The sequence below is a fragment of the Haemorhous mexicanus genome, chromosome 6 (assembly GCF_027477595.1).
Source record: "Haemorhous mexicanus isolate bHaeMex1 chromosome 6, bHaeMex1.pri, whole genome shotgun sequence".
NCBI classification, from domain to species: Eukaryota; Metazoa; Chordata; class Aves; order Passeriformes; family Fringillidae; genus Haemorhous; species Haemorhous mexicanus.
The window spans coordinates 29393399-29413216 of record NC_082346.1 but is presented as its reverse complement, the minus strand read 5'-3'; the positions used below and the strand labels follow the sequence as shown (position 1 = coordinate 29413216).

The window sequence follows — 19818 nt, the reverse complement described above, 5'->3', positions numbered from 1 at the left end:
AAAGATTAGATAAACCACAGCTGTAAGATAAAAATTAAAAAACAATCCCTCCAAAAACCCCCACCCAACTCCAAAAATCCCATCCCTTGTCTCCCAATAGGCTAGTTAATTTTGAACTCTGTCATCTTGCCACATGGAATATATACTGTTCAGTTTAGACTGATGGGATATCAAAAGATTAGGAGTAGTGAACTACCAAATCAGTCAGAACTAAATTTCTTCCCCATTAAGTCCTACAGGAGGTCTAAGGGCAGACAGGTCATTCTACAGCCCTCAGGTCATTCTTAGAAACAGGATGCTGCATGAGACAGGCCTTTGTCATGCCTGCTACTGGTCCTTCACGTAAGTGAAGCTTTCTCATAGTTTTAATATTTGAGAAATACTGAACATGTAAATTGCATTATGTTATTTTTAGATGGCACATTTTAGAAACACTTCAACTGCTGAAAGGGAAAAACTGGCAGGCAATCCTAAGTCTTTTAACAGAAAAGAAAGAGAACGTTAAATTGGTAAAAAGACAACAAGTAAGCTGCTTATACCTGCCTCTCAAAACTCCTCATTGCCTTGAGACCTAAGCTGAAAACATCCATATTGTCACGGGCTAAAATAACGTTTGGTGTTAGTGAAATAAAACTGTCCCTTAGTGGTTTCATTACACTACGTCTCTGTTCTCCCACATCTATGAATTACAGTAGCTGAACTCACATGCCTCCACACCAGAGCTGCCCTCGTTGCACACTTCAAGATACCATCCTAATCTGCATATGTACATAACCTCCTTTCCTTTCAGCCCTATTTTGTAGTGTAAAACATGCTATATGGTTAGGGTCTATACCTTACCTTTACATTCTGAAGAGAGGCCAGCTCAACAGCTTTTTGGGCCAAAGTCAGCAAATTGGCTTCTTGAGAAACACGCCGCCTCCGTCGGGTGCTCTGGATTACACCGCCTCTGACACTCTGAAAATCATTAGTTCTCTGACTGTTTTCTTCAGGTGCTGCTGCCTGCTTCTCCTCATCTCTACCATTCTGGGCTGCAGCTTGCCTGTCTGTCTCCATCTGGCACTGCTCACTATTCACCAGGACATCCTTCTGCCCCAGATCCAATCTTTTGGGGTGCAAATAGCTACTTCTACAGTGGGCCAGTGACTCAGGCGTTTGCTGTAACGGGACCTCTTGCTGATGTGTTTGCCAGTGATGCAGAAATAAATTGCTAGGTTGTTCTTCTGCCTGCTTAGAAGTCAACACTTCTCCTGCAGATGTCAGCAGGCCTCCTTCTTTGGAGAGTCTCCGTGACCTTCTTGGAAAGGGAATCTGTGTCTGAGGTAGCACAGTCTGTTGGTTCTGCTCTGTTAATGCCTTGAATAGCTCCTGGTTCCTCTCTGCTTGCTGAAATTGGTGTGGCATCATGTGATGCTGAGGTGCTGCAGCTGCCACATGAGGCTGTGCTATAGAAGTTGTTTGCTGCAGACCGAAGGCTTGTGTGGCAGCCTGTTGCTGCTGCTGCTGCTGAGGATAGAAATTTTCAAAGAGCTGTAGCTGGGGAAGAGCTTGCTGCTTTTGTTGTGCAGTAAATGCTGGACTGGAAGAAGTTGGGGCTTCCTGAAAGACATGTAACAGCTCAGGAAGACCTTGCTTTTGGCCTTGGTGACCAAATGCAAGTTGGAAAGGCTGCAATGGCAGAGTTTGACTCTGCTGCTGCTGTTTCTGCATTTGATGAAAAGAATTCATTTGAGCTTGCTGTCTAACCAGGGCTTGCTGTTCCAGCTGAGCCTTTTGGGACATCATCTGCTGGACAGCATCTCCATATAAATCCAGCTGTGACACAAACACTCCTTTCTCTTGATTTCTTTTAAGGGCTTCTGGGTGGCCATAGAAGCCTGGGGCACCAGCATTGGAGTGGGGTCCTTTTGGGTTGCCCCCAAAAACCATACTGTGGTTCCACATCGAAGGTGGAGACTGCCAGTGGCTGTCACTCCTCTCTGGCAACCGGTTTCCCATTAGTGAATTCTGCCACTTGACAGCTGTTACTGACTGGGGCATCATCACCGGCTCTCCCCTATCTTGATTGTAAACAGAGTTCATCACAGCAACGTTGTTGGGCGCACTTGTTAATCCTCCTGGATGAGAAATCTCCATAGTTTGAGAGACTGGTATATTCCCTCCATGACCATAGTACTGTCCTTCCTTAAGCTGCTGCTGTGGTTCTTTTGACGGCACTGCTATGTCCTGCTCATTAAAGTAGGCAACTCGTTTCCCAGCCCGTTTGCTTGAAGACTTCTGCTGAGCTTGAAGATTCATGGTTCAGTCTGTTCTCCCAGCCACACACACAGTATTTATAATCCACCCATCCCTGAGGTTGGGGGAGGAAAGGCACAGCAGTCCTTCTTTTCCATTCAGCTTCAATAATAAAGGACAGGAAAGAAGTCCAGATGAAAGTGCATTCACTTCCTTTTTCTTTGTGTGCTTCTCCCACTTCTTTTCACTCTTTTACTTTGTGGTTCAGAGGTCAGTAGGGTCCACTTAGTTACAGGTCCTGAAATAGAGAAGCAATTGCAATGAATCATCAACAGACATAACTGGCCTATGAATGCTCATGTGATAAGCAACAATGTGTATGTCTGTCCCATTTCCCATGGAAATGAAGACTAGGATAATAAATGGAGGAAACAACAGATCTGACCTGCTAGAAGAATGCAAAATAAAACAACTCAGTTTTACAAAATAAGTACCACACTGTACTTATATGATGCAACTCCCTATTGCACACAGAATTCTGACTAATCACTTAAGTTCACCATGAAAGTTTTACTCTTAGTCTTTACTACCTCTGATCTGGCCAATTACTTCCACATTTTTCTGTAGCCAGAATAATCTGGTTTTAATTTCAACTCAAAACTACAAAACAAAAAACCCTCATGGCTTGCCAAAAGGCCACATTTCCCAAAGACCTTTAAAAGACATGTATGTACATGAGGACTGCAGCCAAACACGCAGCAAGATGCTCAACTGAGTATTCTGAAGGAAGAGGGTCAGGCAACAGCCCATCAGTCAGTCACACACACCACCAAAGATTACAGATGCTTTCCAGTCAAGAACTGCCCACCCAGCATCCAAGCCCTAGGGCCAGGGCCTGATCAACCTGTGGCTCTCTCAGAAGTTTTCTTCAACAGCTGAAAGAAACTGCTCCTGCTCAGGACACGCTCACTGAAAGGTAGTTCAGGCAGCTGCTCTTGTAACAGCTGCCCACAGACATCAGCAAATATCTGTTAGTGTAAAACTACAAATGTAATAGAAGAAAGCCCTTCCAGAACAGGTACTCTACAACAACTCTACCCTCCTATCCTCTTCTTCCATGAAGAAAAACTATCCACAAACTCTAAGAGGCTAGCTTGCAGGATTAAGGTCTAATGTGTGAACACATACACTAGTATTTCTAGTTGGACACCTAAAACCTTTTTAGATGTTTAGTTTTAAATTCAATTATATTATCAGATTACCACTACTAACAGTCTAGTGTAAGTCTCTATTCCTATCCTTTTCAGTGTGCATTCTGTTCCACTTTAAATCCCACTGCCAATACATTCCAGGAAAATTACAGCAAATTGTAAAAAACCTATTCTTATTACATCCCTTCTGTTACATAATCAAGTTTCTCTTGAGTGGAGCAGGTAAGACTAACAAACACATCCCCTCCAATGAAACCTGCAATCCGTTTATTCCGCTTTCTAAAATGAAAAATAATAAACCAAAATTATATAGCACACTGAAGCCCTGCAACCTGAGTTTCCTCACACGGATCTGGGTACAGTGCAGGTTTTAACTGAGGTGGGGTTGGGAACATGACGAGGAGGAAAAGACAGAGAGTTTTAATTAACTTACGCAACTTCCACCTCAGAGGCCAAGCTTGGCTTCAGTGCCACTGGAACCATGGGACTGTGTTTCAGAGTGCAGTGACTCACTTCCTCAGGCTGTTACATAGCTGCTCCCCCACACTGCCTCCCCTTCGCCTTTGGCTACAAACCAGGGACCTCTGCCACCCTGCAGCACGGAGCCAGGGCATTCCTCCCTCCTCTAAGCACAACGTCTCAGCTCATTTCCCAAGACTATCACAACAGGATGAAAATAACTCTTGGAGAAATTATGGTCACGTGAGATGGAAAATTCTCTCTAAACTGCAACTAGTACACAAACAAAGATTTCATGAAGTAAATTTTTCCTACTTCGAAATTTCACTAGGTGAGGAAAAAAACATCTTACAGCAGCAAACAGAATCCCTGGTAGCAAAAATGTGGAGGTGGATAAGCTGCTATATGCCTCTCAGAAGCCTTAATGCCATCTATCCTCTCTCCTTTCTTTCTGCAGTACTGCAAATGGATCAGAGATAACAGCTGAACTTCAACACCTGAAGTAATACTACTAAGAGTGATTTCTGACAGTCTTACTTTGTGAAATCATCACAAGCTATTTTTCTCTCCAAACTAGGCAACATTTTCCTTCTACTGATGCTTTTGTAATGTTCAGTCACATCGTTCTGATAAAAAGAAAGCAAGGTTTTCTGTATATTAGAAGTCAAAAGACATTACCAGTAGATCAAGTTTTAACCTGACAGTTTTCTGAAAATCTGCTGTATGCTTTTTACACTGTGAAGAAAAATACAACAATAATTGTCAAAAAGATGGCATTCAACTTTCAACTTGAAGGGTCCTTGTTTTCAACCAAAGAAAGAAAGAAAGAAAGAAAGCGCTCAGCTGATGCTGTTCTTAAAAGTCGTGGCTGGGATTTGCAGCTACCATACAGAAAAGTACCCAGAAGACCTTCAGAAAGAAGACTCTCACATTAGTAAGAAGCATTGCATTAGCACAACTTTCCAAGCCTACACTTGTGCAGACTTTGGTTCTGCTTTTTCTATTACTAGGTAAGAAGACACCAGCATCACAAGGTCTAACTCAGACCAGTTTAGAACTGCAGCAATCTGGGAAAGAGATCTAACAAAACTATTAAGATGCAAAGTATAAAAAGGAGTAAGTTCAGAGATAACCTAAATGAGGAAAAGGAATATGTACAGTTGAAGTTGTTATTCAGCACAAAACCCAGGATAGTGAAAGGGACATTTAAGGTACTTTGAACAAAACATGTTTACTGAACATCCCAGTTCTTCCATTTACATGCAAAAATAATTACATCCTAAGAGATCACCAAGATAAAGGAGGATTTGGTGCATCTGGTACTTGAGGGTAAAAGAAAGTATCACAAAATTCACATTTTAAAAGTTCTTTCTACATAGAAAATCTACAGAGAAGTATTTTCTATGTCATCCTAATAATAACAGTTCATAGTTTAAGCTGCAGTGATAAATGTTCAAGTTGCAGCATGACTATGCTTCAGGAAAGCTCATGCTTGGCAGCTTCACTGCATGAGCACTGCTGGCTGACTAAACAGGCTTCCCTCCCTGAGGTTGGGGGAATGAGCTCACACAATCATCACCCCAGCCAATTACCAGCTTTGGGGTTTTTCTGCTTTGTTTTGTTTCACATGAATTTCAGCACAAGAGTCAGCCTGCAGTAGCACAGGAAAACGGCAACACGCTTCCAGGCTTAAGTGCTTTGGAGCAATACACCCTGGACCATTCCTTACCTTTGAATAAAGCACAGAGCCAGTTCCAATACTGTAATTCCCAGAAGATACAGTGTCTTACCTCCAAATATACAGAAGTGTTATGATACTTAGCATTGCTTTTACACTGCACAGAGAAAAAGCAGAACCTAGCATCAGTATATTTTGTTTTAATAATTCTAAGATTTGGCATGCAACATCATCAGGTTTTTTCACTTCTAGGAGCCTCTGACATTCAAGAACTTCTGAACTTTCTCCAGATGAAAACAAATTGTACATCACCTCCTTAAATACTGTAAATATTTTCATATTTCTAAGGGATTTTTGATATTGCAAGGCTTTCTCTTTCACACCTAAAAAGAATGACAAATTAGATATACATATCCAATGGGCACATATGCAGTATTTTCTGGAAGGAAAAATACCTAAGGAAAGTAATTCATGGCACCTTACTGAGAAAAGTTAGAGTTAGCATTTTTAGCTAAAAACTTCTCTAGCGTATCTGCACTAATGCATTAAACAAAAATCATAAACACATATAAAACACCATATGAGCTAAATTTATGCAAAGAATGCTGAGGGACTTCCTCAGTTGAAGTATACAACAGGACTATGGAGTCTTTTCCTGCATCCAGGATTCAGCTCTGAAATGATGAAGTCCCTTCAAAGAGATATCGGAAGGGTGCAGGGCACAGACACTCAGAGCCACTCCTTAGGCTGTTACCAGCCAGACCACCCATCAGCAGATTTTACCCAATTCAAAGCAGAATTATTGAGATATCCCTACCCAGCGCAGCTGTCTTGTCACAGTTTATTATTAGCCTAGAGAGCCTGATATAAACCTTAACTAAAGATTATTTGATTTAGGGAACAAATAAAAAACACTCAGTGGTAACCATTTAATGTAAAATATCTCTATCTCTCTTCAAAACTTGTTGCCTGTATAACTGGTAACTATCCACCATTATTCCATTTCTATAAATATTCTCTTAACTAAGCATATATATATTTGTACAGTTTCACATATCAAGTTCATGACCTCACTCACTGTAGTAATCTTGAACTTTACTCTTCAGCTCACTTTTTGAGGGCTGTGCTGTCCTGTGCTTTGTTTAGTCCATTTGCTACATCAGCTCTATCTGGCATGATAAGAAAGTTTAAATTGTACACATTCCTCAATCTCCTTTGAGATCATTTGCAAGCATTTCTCTCTGACAGAATGCTGCATAAATGACTCAGGAAAGGCTCAGATTTCTCCTCAAACTTCAGCAAAATTAAGGATGCTGAGAATACTAAAAAGGTGTAGTTGCAGTTGTAGACCATCTTTTAGTCCACCATCTTAACTTTTAAATTACTCTCTTTTAGGGTGTTCATGTAAAATAAAGTGTTCCTCTGTTCTAGGTAATGTACATTCTCAGCCTTAATTGCAACAATGCTGTCACTGTTCCTTACAGGAAATCTGTCAGATTAGGGTGACGACAATCATTTCTCACTAAGTCCTCCTGCTGCCAGCAAGTGAAATTATGGTTCTCCCCGGGCTAAGCAGCTCAGTCACTTTCTACCAGGAATGATGGACAGATTCCAAGAACAATCTTACATTTAAGACAAATGCAGCAAGTTACCCTGTGTCCTTCTGAGACAGAGCAATCAAACCTTCTTTCTCCGATTTGCTCATTATTATGGTAAAATCCCACATTTATGAAACATGTAAAGAATTATAATACATATTTTAATAATAAGGAAGAGAAACAGAGGAAACAACTCACTTCTAAGATCACACAACAAGCAAGGTCAAAAATTAAGCAATATAATATAATAGCTACCAGCTCCCCTTCAAACCTGAAAGAAAACATGGGTTTAATTAAATCTACCTGTGAAAGATGGAAAGTGGGTATGCTATTCACACATGTGCAGAAAAGGCAAAAAAGTTTAAATTCCTTCAGTGCAATAGAAGGTCAGAGGAGGCTCAATGGGGTAGATTTTGTTTCTGGCTTTTGTGGTTTGCATTTTTGAAAATGACTTGAGAGTTACAGGTCATCACAAACTTGTTCCAGCTAGCAGAAATCTGCCTCTGTGAAACCACTAGCACCATTTGCAAAAGTCTTGACTGAGAACAGAGAAAAGGCCAAGAGCATGGGTCAGTTTTTGTGTTTGTAAAAGATTTGCAAAGCCTATTGCACATAACCTATGCTTACTCTGCTGTATATGGAAACAGCCTCAATCCCTCCTTCCAAAGCCTCTCCTGCAAGCTCACTTTGTCACATTTTCTTCCAGACGGTTACCTACATCAAAGATCCTGCAGATTGTTTTCAAACTCCCACTCACCACCTTCAGACACCTTGAACAGGAAGGATAACAGCACAGCAGAGAAAATAAACCAAGTATGTAAATTCTATACAGTTAAGGACAGCAATCTATGTTCTGAAGAAAGCAGGGGAAAACTCAACTAGAAAACACAATATTGTGCAAGAAAGCAAAATACATAAAGATGATGGTTTTATGTTTCTGTCACTTCATCACCAATGGCATGGCATTTTCCAGCCATCCTGAATGCATCTGTCTCTATAGCAAAAGGTGTGTTTTGCAGGAGCGTGAACCAACTGAGCAGTCCTGCAGGTTAAAAGAAGCCCACTATAAAAGAATGTAATTAGGTATCAGTCATCTCCCCTAACACCTTCAAGTATGAAACTAATCCAGGGAACTTATCAGATCCAAGTCCTAGAATCAATAAAGCCTATGAAATGGGGAAGGCTTACTTGTTGTGTAACACGGCATAGCAAAAAAAGGAATCCTACAGCAGGCCTGTACTAAAGACAAAGAGATGAAAGGAAAGCTTCTTCACAGTCAACAAAAGGGAAAACAGAGCATCCAGGAAGTTTGGCAACTTCCACTGATTCCTGAAGGTGCCTGCCTGGGGCTAGCAAACACATACCTAAATAAGTAGTTTGCATATGACCTGCCCAAATTTTCACGTGATTGGCCCATTTCTATTGCAGAGCAAGACTGATGCTATGACTGACTACAGGGGCGCCTCTGCCCTGAGGACACGCTTAAAATCACTGTGCTGCCACTTTCACTTTCCCATTTTCGGAGGATGGGAGTTAATAAAGCTTTATTAAACCACTCTACTAACCAGAGACTCAAAAATGAAACTCATCAGCTCTGTGAGGTGACGTAAAACACGTGAGAAAGCGGTCATGCTGTGAAGGACCACGTGCCAGCAAAATCAGGTCACTTGCACTGGACCACCAGATACCACAAACTACTGCTCCAATCTAAACCATTGCGGACATTCCGCAGCATCAGAGGTTAATTATCCATAGCAAGCAAAATAACACAAAATGTAGAACTACCATATTGTCTGGGAAAAATATACATACCCAAATGGAAATACATGAACTACACTTCACAAAGTAATCAATCCACAAATACAAATCCTACCTCAAGAAAAGATTTTGGTTTATGGTAAAGGAGGTAATAAATGTCAAACAGTGAAAATATAACCCTTTAAATATTTAATTAGGTACATTTCTGTTCCAATGGTCTTCAAATTCACCAAAGCATGCACTCTGATTCTATCTGGACCTACTTTTTACATCCACAGGTGTGATTTTATTTATCCACATCACCACAATTTTTCCACACTCAATCTAAACACACAGATGGAGGATGTTACAGAGAAGGATTTTGGTGTTTTGAATTACAGGGCCTGAAGCACCTCAGATACACCTCAAAGGGAAGTTTTCAGGTAGCAATTCCATGAGGGGAAAGTAATATACTGTTGCTGAACCTACAAATAACCTATCTTTTAGGGTTGTCTTCCTCAATACAAGCTGTAAACTTGGTTACAAGCATTGGAGGTTTCCTTTTCAAAACACACCCAAGATTTTCCACATAATTTTTTTCTAATGGATGAGGAAGAGACAAAACATTGCTACGAAGAAAATGCCCATCAAGTGCTGATTAGTCTTACCCTTATAACAAGCCAAACAAAATCTGGTTTACACAAACAGCTCCACCAGAAGAAAATCAGCATGGATGAGACAGAAAAACTACTAAAAAGACAGACTAAAATTTTAAAACTTAGCAGAAAATTAAAAAAACAACAAAAGGGGAAAAAAGCCACAAGCAGATTTTAAAGGAACTGACAATGTTGCTTCTACCAGCTATTGAAAGGATGTAAGATCTTCACTTATTTTCAACCAAAAATGAATGCTGTTTCCAAAATAATTGAAATTTCATGCAAACCTCATCACATCAAAACAAATTATTCATGATTTGCAGCAGACTAGTATTCTGTCTCACACTAAGAGAGAGGCACCTCCACAACCCTGATTCCTGTAAACACAAACACAGGCAAGCCCATCTTTACAAATGGCTTTGCAACACAGACCAGGCTTATCCTTTAATAAAATACACACATGGCACATTTCTTATATTGGTTAATGTTTATAAACTGTACTGAAGTTAGGAATAATTGTTATTATAATCTGTTACGATGATAAACCCTGATCTGAAGAGGTTTGGGCAGTCTTAGAGAGCAGAATGAGCACAATAATTACGGAGTATGAAACGCTGCTTTCAGGCTTTGTGAAGTTACAGAAACACAATTCTTTCCCACTGGAAATGGGTTAACAGTTCTAATTGTAAGCCCTTAGACAGTTATTTTAAGCTTTTTTGTTTGGAGCTGTCTGGGAAGGCAGTTGCTAGCAACAGAGACTAACATGCACGAATCACAGCAGGCTCCAAAGTCAGAACGGCAAAGAGCAGGCCAAACGCTTTTCCCTGCCCTCTCATTCTCATACCTGAGAGGACAACAACACATCCTTCACTCCAAATGCCTCTCCTGCCACAAACACACCAGCTGCAGAATTGCATGGACACCCCAGAGACAGACCAAATCTCTCTGCACTTTAGCCCTGAAAAGAAAACACAACTGAATGCACTGAGCTGCAACAGGAAAGACTGCTACAGGTTCAGTTGTTCCCATCTCAACCAGCCCAAAACCAGGCTTGCACAGACATCCAGTGTACAGAACAACAAAGTCTGAGTGTGTTACAGATTCTTTTGAGGCTTTGCAAGGAGTAATGGGCTACAACTAAGGGAAGAGAATGGTGGAAGTTCATAGAGACAATGATACTTTCCATTCCCAGAGGTTTCTTCATGAAAAATGGAAAGGTACTCAATACCTCAGCCTGAGCCCTTGGCAGAGACATTCTTAAGATCGTCAAGCAGGCATCATCACTCACCCAAGTCTGCCTGCACAATAGCTGAGACTACACATACAGGCAGAACCCCGGGATCTGGGATCAGCTTCCAACTCTGCTATGGACATGCACCTTAAGCAGACCACTTCAAATTGTTTCATAAAATAAGAATAATGCCTGAAACCAAAACCTTGATATTAATGGAGTATTTTGAGGTTATAAAAGTTGTATTATCTTTAACAATAGCCACTAACTGCCTAGATGGAGAGTCTTCCACAAAGGGCTTAGAAGTCTAATTTCAGACATGATGCAATCAGGGTAGTGATAACCAAAGAACAGGGAGTAAGACAAAAAGTGAAGGAAAAAAGTCACACAATAACATAGTTGCTCTTTTGTCACATGCCCGCCTCTGTCTCACTTGACCCAGAAATATCTTTGTTTATCAGCAGTTATCTAAGCTGAAGCAGTGCTGACCTTGGCTTGCCCACATCCACACACTTGCAGCAAACAGATGACTGTACTGACTGAGCGCAGTCAGTCTTTTACAGCATTGACAGGGCTTCAGTTCAAATTTCTAAAATTATGTCTTTTAAGAATTCCTGCAATCACTGTTGACTATAAAAGGGTCTCTTTACTGTGCTGGTCTGTTATAAGGTACAGTAAGCTCTTGGCCATGACTGTGGCTGTCAGGCATTACAACAATGCAGCTAAGCAAATGCACACTAGTACTGGGAGTAGGAACACTGAAAGATGTGGGCAAGCAGGATCATCACACAGTGGAAAACAGTAAGGTTTTAAGACTCCAGGGGTTACAAGAGCACTATGATTTCTTAACCTTTAATTAAAAAATCAAAGCACTCTCCAGGTTTCTAGATTCAGAGCTCTCTGCCAGTTACCTGACAGACACCTGGCCAATCTCCTCCTTTTAGCCACAGGATTTCAGTGGAGGAAGGAAAGAGCAGATGGCTGGCACCAATACTGGATCAAATACAAAGCGCTTCCATTTCTGTAGTGGCTTATTTGTATCCTTACTAGCATTATAAAGCACTTCCACTATGGGGCATAAGTGACATCAGCCCCACAGGGACTCAAAGCCAGAAATTTCCTGAAGATTCAGCTCAACAAACCTACCTGAAATCAAACAAGCCCCTCCTTCTGTGCTTTATAGCTAGAAAGAAAATAAGAAAATAACATCACGAGGAAAAGTGTTCCCTATTAAGAACCCTTACATAGCTATTTTAAACTGAGCAAAAGACTCAGCTATTAGTAAAATAAAGACAAAGTCATTATGATTAAGTGCAATACTATGGGAAAAACAAAAGTTTACACATTAATCCACCTGTAGATGGAATTCTGTGAGTTTTAAGCAGATCAGAACTATTCTACACTTGCAAAGTTTACTCTGCGAGTCCTCGAATATAAATATATTTTATTGAAGTCATAACATTTTGATTCAATAATCCCACATTACACTTTGAACAGCTGTATTTGCTAAAAATACAGGCTATGTAATTGTTATTAACAGGACCAGTAAGTCCTTGCAAACTGTGAAAAGAAACTCAGGATATAAATAATTGGAAGATCAGAAACTTACTGGAAAAGCTGATAAGATCATCTGCACTAAACACTTGACCATCTACAAAAGAAATCACTAAGCATGAAGGAAAAAATAAATTCATGATATAGTTTTCACTTTGGAATGAAAGCTAATGAACAAATCATCTCTTCAGGTATATGGATTCCATTAACCTGATTGTCTCACACCAAAGAAACTCTGAGACTGATGCTCCTTTACAATCCATAATGCATCTAGTCATCTAGTTCTAGGCCAGTTTGGATGGGGCTCTGAGCAACCTGGACTAGAGCAAAATGTTCCAGCCTTTGCCAAGGCGGGTGGAATGAGATGACTTTTAAGGTCCCTTCCAAAGCAAACCATTCTGATTTTATGATAATGAATTCTAAAGGATTTTTTCACACCAGGTAGATAGCACTCTCCTATTTCAAGTAGGTTACTTCAAGCGGTCCAGCTTATGTCCTACAGCATCTGATGACATTACTATTTTCAACACATCTCCAGACAATAAGAACGAACATCCAGTCTCTCATCAGCAGGCTGACATTTGTTACACAGTTCTTCCCCATTTGGAAAATATCTATGAATCCACCAAGGCAAAAAAACATTCTTCCAGTTATTATACCACTGACAAATTTCTCCTGCAGAAAGTAGTTGAAGGAACTTGTCCATGAACAAACTTCATGTTATTAGAATACTTACCATTTACATAATACTTGGCAACAGTTAAAGAAATATATCAACACCAATTTATTCAACTTCACATGTGTCACTTGCAACATTCTGTATTTCTAACAGATATAAAAAGAGAGACAAAGCAGCCTGTTTTGCACTAAAAAGCAAAAAGGCAGCCAAGATAAGGTTATTCTTCTGTATTTCCTTTATCTCAGTTTTGTCTATAGACTGCATTTGCAAGATGTCAAGTAAAGCATCTTCATTTTGAACAGCTATACCAAATTCAGAAACTACGATAGAACACTACTTTTTAAGCTGCAGAACTGCCATCCAGAGGTAAATTTTAAGGCAATTTATATAAAAGTCCCAAAGTCTTCTAAAGCATGTGAAATTTCACTTGTATACATTAAAGGCTCTAACATAAAAATATACATGTCAGTGTCATAGTAGAGACCTCTGATAATCCATAGATCTAGTGTTCTGTAATGCCTTTGCACTCTCCTCAAGCTCTGCCTGGAACTGCAGCCTAAGGGCAAAGGCTCTTCCACTTGCATGATCTGTGGTGGCTGGAGTTCTGGGCTTCCTTTTTTTTTAAAGAAAATGACAACACTAGGCAGGTGTACTGCTCTTATTGTTCATGGCTTCATTCCCTGTGCTACAGTACAGAAACTGAATTACAGCAATTTCTATTTTACATGGCTGCATGGCCTCACAATCACAGTATAACAGCAATAAAGAATGCATAAGGAGTATACTCTTAACGCACTTACTCTGACAATGTTTCTTTAAGGGACTGAATTACTATTTTTCCCTTCTAACTGAAGACAACTAAGTCTGGGAGAGGGAGATTTTAAAATTATTTGCCCGAAGAGGTCTAGGACAAAGGAGATAACCTAACTCAGTCTCAGGTTGGTGCCTAGCCTTTCAATCATATTTAGTCTCTTACTCAGTTTGAAATCCCATCCTAAGGTTGGCTAAAGTGCACATGAAACCTCTTCAAAACATTTCTTCCTATTTCAGCCCACCCACGAGACCGTATGCCATGCATATTAATAAACTTCAGATAAGCATACAGCAGTCAATAGTTTATTGTGGATCTAAAAATATCATGCTAGCTTTTACTAGAGTTGTCTTCTGTAAGACTTATGTGCACATATGCTAGCCTTGGCTGTGGTGGTGTCCAGCGGACACAGAGAAATTCAGGATACTAGGCAGACCTATTCAGGTGCAATCATGACATTGTTACTAATTTTGCCTAGGAATTAGATAAAAATACTGAAGAATTGCACCCAACTCCTTCCCCGCATGCAATTACAAAATCATATGAACAAAGAAGGGAAGGTATTTATTTATACCTATTAGTTGATTAATTCCAATACAAGCTTTCATCTGTTTACATCAGATGCTTATGAGCATTTATGCTTATGAGCATCATAAGCATAAAAGCGCAATTTGGAATCAGAGAATTAAAAAGGGGGCTCTAAAACCCTGTAAGAGCGCTTTCAGCAACTACCACGACATGTATATTCCTCCCATCTTCACACCCACATTCCCAACCACCGCTCCAAGGGAAAAGAATTTTTGTTCTTTTCCCACAACTGAGATACCACAAATAAGAAACAGCTTTCAGGCCCACAGGGAATGGATGCATTGGAATTGCATGTGATGCCTTGAGAGGCTACCTAGAACAGAGGCTAGACAGTGTTAAAGGAATAAGATGGGTATTTATTAAAAAGGTATCACATGTGTTCAGAGCTCACTTGTGCAGGGACATGCTTCCGCTGTCTTCCACTCCTTGAACCCTCTGACTGAACGTTCTGTTTTACCTGGACACGTTAAGAGCAACCTGTGCTGATTTTTAGCAGGAGGACAGCACACATCACAGCAGCTGGACTACAGGAACAAGGGTTCTTTCAGCAGAGTGTGGAAAGAGCTCTGCCACTGCTCCCACTGCCCCTTCTGAGGGCCCCAGAAGTCAGGGAGCACCATGGTTCCTGGCTGCTGTTTTGACCCGCAGCAGCGAATGTCAGATTTCTGTCATTGAAGGGGTGAGAGGAGGAAGGGATAGTCAGAACCATCACACATTTGGTTGTGAAATATAGCCAGGTTTCACAGAAAAAAATAAAATAGAGCCCAGAGTTTTTAAATGCAAACAGTACGGATGAAATTGGCAGTGCCATTTTTCCCTTTACATAAAAAGACATGTACTTGTCACAGCTATTTACAGGGGGGAAAAACAAACAAACAAAAAACAGCAACAGAACTAAGCCTTGAAAGCTGTGCATGTGGAATGCTGTCACAGTATTACTTAAAAAAAAGGGGCAAGTACTAATTTGCACATAACCGATGACATTCACCTATTACAGTAGGTTAAATAGTTAAGTCAATGCTCTTCCTAAGTCTTGCTCCACTTGTATTTGTGGTTTTGTTCTTTGTCTTACTGAAAATCTTGAACATTGCACAAAAGTTTCCCTTGCTGACAAAACCTGACAAATCAGAGTCACAAAAGTACTGTCAGAGCCACAAAAATATACAAAAAAGCAGAAGGAAAGTCACGCTCATTGCTATCTGCACATTAGACCATCAGGAAAAAAAGTTTAAATAAAAGAATGGCTTATACACATATACAGATCCTGCAAGTAGCAGGCTAAGTTTGTATTACTGCAGACGTTTCTAAACTCAGTGGCTCTGCTTAAGCAAGGTTTCCACACCCTTCAGCTGTCTTCAGCTCACTTTCTGCAGGACTTGTGACCCTGGTGTTGGCATAAAGCTTCACAGTAGCACCAGTGCAGAGATAGGGATTATTCCCCCAGCAGCATTTTTTTTTTTTTTTCAGAGGCCCAGGGCTGAAGAATTCACGCTTTCAACTGAGGTCAGGCACGATTGTTGGAAACCATTTGGTTTCCATTTGTGTTGCAACACACAAGAAGCTAACAAGTGAGAAAAGGGTGAGATGACAAAAAAAACAGCAGAAAGAAGAAACTCTCCTCAAACCACAAGTGTATCGTTCTCTCCAGATCCTTTTCCTCTTGCTCCTACATTTCCAATAGATTTTGTCCATTTTTTAGAATATGATGCCTTCCAGTTAAACGTACTTAATTCATGGCAGTTCAAACTGTTCCAAAAGACATGAATCACTCACCCAATTGAGCCACAATAATAACTTCTTAGAGCGTCTCCCCCTCTTTTTTTTAAGGGTAGCTTTTTATAACTGGTAATTTCTTTAATGTAATTTTCTTACTTATACCCTACCTGGTAATAATAAGATAGACTTGGGCATATAAAAAGCTGCATCCAATAAAAAGAAGTTGTTTATAATTTTTGTTATAGTACTTAACTCCCTTCCTTGAAGAAATATAAGGTTTTCTAAAACATCTTTCTTGCCAATAAATATATATGTATTTAATTTTATGCACAGATATTTGTATGGTAGAGGAATTAACACTTTTTTCTTATATATGGAGAGAATGTTGTGTGCCAGTTTTTTCAATATCACTGGGAAAACTGCTCATGGTTTCAAATATTGCAAATTGTTAAAAATCATTTGAAAAATTTCATACACTAAGCTCCCCTTAGCATTCAGTAGACACTGGATTTAAAAGTTCAAGTTTTTAAAAGTAGCAGCTGGAAAAACCCCACCTGTCAGTTCCTCAGCTCCCAGAATCATTTAACTAGCTCTCTAGTCAACTTCTAAAATAAGTGTAAGCTCCAATGTTAAAAACGGAAACTGCCTTCCACAATTCCAATTTTATAGTTTTTTATGCCTTAAGTAGGTAAAATGACATTTTTGGCAGTCTTCGAAAAAATGGTTTAAAATAAAGACCATAGCAATAAATATACTATGCTTGCCTAGCTGCATCAGTAAAAATTTCCTCAGCTGATCACAGGCACAATTTTTTCCTGTTCCTTGTGCAGAACTAATTCTTCAGCAACAAAATCCAAGTCCTGATGTGTTTCTTGCTAATAATCTGCGTACTTACAACAGTTATCTACTACTGAGAGCGACTTAGCTGTTCACCTAAACCAGACTTGGAATATTTTCCACCATCATTCCGGGAAGAAATGGAAGATGTATACTTGTAAATGGCTAACACTCTCTTCCCTCTCCCTCCAAGTAAATAGCGCACACAGACACACAAAAGGCAAGGAAAACAATTAACCTTCCGACTCCTGAATTTTGGCTTCAATTCCCTCAAGTAGCTTTGTGCACAAAATCGACATGTGGAAAGAATAATCCACGGTGACCAGCTTTGCTGAGGCTTGTGGAAAACTGGCCTGTGCAGCACAGCAAGCTCTTGCCAGAGATGAACGTGCACCACAAAAGCAGCACCATGTCCTTCCCAGGCATTCTGGAAAACCTCAGTGTCTAAAAGCAATCACTGACCACCTCTTCCATCCCACATCCCACACTAAAGCTTCAGAACTACCCCCCACCACCACCACCACCTTTTTTTTCCCCCCAAGAAAAAAATACAGGCATACAATTACAAATATATGCACTAACTTAAAGTCACGTTTTACTCTTTAAAGCATGCAACTTCATCACATGGCCCCAAGGCTTCCTCTGGATTACTGGCATCACGTCTGTCAGGAGATGCCAACAATTTATTTTAAGATACACAGGTTGGTGTTTAAATCTACCAATTTGCTTTCAGTTTGGAGCTGCTGTTTTAAAGCAAAATCCCACCAGTAACAACTCCCTCTTAATTAAATATCTTAAAATTTGAAATTAAAGGGATGGACAGTACTTCATTAAAGCATTTATTAAAGAACTCCCTCATCCATGAATAAAAAAAAAACAAAAAACAAACCCGGGATGAACTTTTACCAGATCCACTATTTTACAATTGTAATTCCTTTCTGAAGCAGCAACTCTTGTAAGTGCTGTCTGCATATGATTTCAGCTCAGTGCTTTGCTTTATTATCATAAAATATTTTAGGACATGCATCTGTAATTACTAAATATGTTCCAAATTTGAAATTTGTGTTAGTATCTTATTTTTCTGCATTTTGGAGGTAGCAAAACATTGGGTTTCCCCCTGGCAGGAGTGCTATGCTCCCCTGCCCTCTCCAAGCATAATGAGTAGTTCAGTTCTGTGTTATCCAGGCCCACTCACACTGCCGTAAAAAACTGCTTTTGCTCAGACACTTCTGTAGGCATCTGTGCACCAATAAATTTTAATGTACATTGCTGTTTTAGCTCATGGCCAGTCTCTCCCTAGCTCATCTAGTTTTTCCAACTCCCTGCGATGCTTATCTCATTCCCACTAGGCAGGGGTAGCATTGTTCAGTCGCTGCTAGAAGAAGCTGGTATAAGCACAAATTTCCATTTATAGATCACTATTAAAAGGTTTCCTCTCTTGCTCAGGCAAACACTGGACTCAGTATGATTACAATCCATCTGTGCATATATCTGTTAGAAAACTTATTTCCTCTTATAGAGGGTTATATTTATTTAGCTGCTCCAGTACAGCTGTTCCAAAGCCACTTGGAGTCTAAAAGCATGCTTTTCTGATGTTGCATTTCCCAATGAAATGCCTCAGCTGCTGAGCAAGAGCCCGAGTCGATAGCCTGAAGAAACATTATCTCTCAAAGGCTCTGTGTCCCCCCGCAGCAGAGCTTACCGTTCCTGCAAGTCACGCAGCACAGGCTGCCCCCCACGAGGCACCCGGCAGCTGCCCCTGCCCTCGGGCAGCCCGGCAAGCCTCGACCTGCGGCTGCTGCACAGCCAGCCCCAACTCCACCAAGCGAGGGCCCCCGGGGCCAGCCGGGCACTGAACACCCCTGCAGAGGCTGGCCAGGCTGTAGGTGTCTGCAGCACGGGCACGGCGTCCCGCACAGAAAGGCATTATGCAATACAGTCGTGTCATTTAGGTCTTGAATGAGGATTTTTCAATCTATTTGTTTTTTAATATACAGCCTCTTCTGTTGTTCATACTGCTTATTTGGCATTTCTACAAGCTATGAATATACACAGCTTCATTTTCAACTTTTGCACTGGAAGGAAAGTCCCAAAATTATTAGTTATATAACTTTATAACAGAGTTGCAAATTTATTAAAGTAAGGTGAAAAGTAGCACTGATAAGACTGAGAAAAAAAAAAACCAAACCTGTTTGAAACTAATGTCCAATACACACTTCAGAAAAAAACCCCATCAAAAATAAATTAACATTCCTGCCTCAAGGCCAATTTTTTCCAGCAATTGTATTTAATAATAGTAAGGGACTGGGCTGTTGCTGAACAGATAAGCTGACATCATTCCAAAAACATGAGTTTTCCAGATCTTCTTTTTCATATTTAAAAACATTAAACAAAACACCAAAACAAAAAACCCCACCTAAACAAACACAAAAAACCCACCTCCACTTCTACTTAAAAAAAAAGATGATGAAGGAGATGCCTTTCGAGCAAAATGGTCTCAGTGTGTCCACTCAGCTTGCCAAGTGTTAACATGTGCTTTATTTTATTTCTTCATCTGTTGGGTTTCTTCTAAATTTTGCTTGTGTAACACAGAAAAGTCAAATCAGTGTTTCTTTCCCTTCAAAGTGATTGGTAACTCATCTCTTTCACAGTTCAGCATTTGGAAGAAATCCTGCAATGCTGGTGTGAGACTTCAAGTTAATTGTGTGAATGAATAAAGGGATATGGAATAATTAAGAGTTACAAACACAACTTTAACTTTTCAGTAAGATGACTGCAAGTATCATTAAGCAAAATGTTAAGTTACGTATTTCCAGCAAAAAAATTAT

General features: G+C 40.1%; 1 protein-coding gene across 3 annotated transcripts in view; it reads right to left on the bottom strand.

The window, feature by feature from the left end:
• The window catches only part of MIDEAS (mitotic deacetylase associated SANT domain protein), a 53017-nt gene that overhangs the window by 21459 nt on the left and 11740 nt on the right, over positions 1–19818 (bottom strand). For all 3 annotated transcript variants that reach the window (XM_059849572.1, XM_059849574.1, XM_059849573.1), the window contains exon 2: positions 841–2533. In XM_059849572.1, coding sequence (XP_059705555.1) covers positions 841–2298 — 1458 coding nt within the window. In that variant the 5' untranslated portion in view covers positions 2299–2533. The remainder of the gene's footprint in view (positions 1–840; positions 2534–19818) is intronic.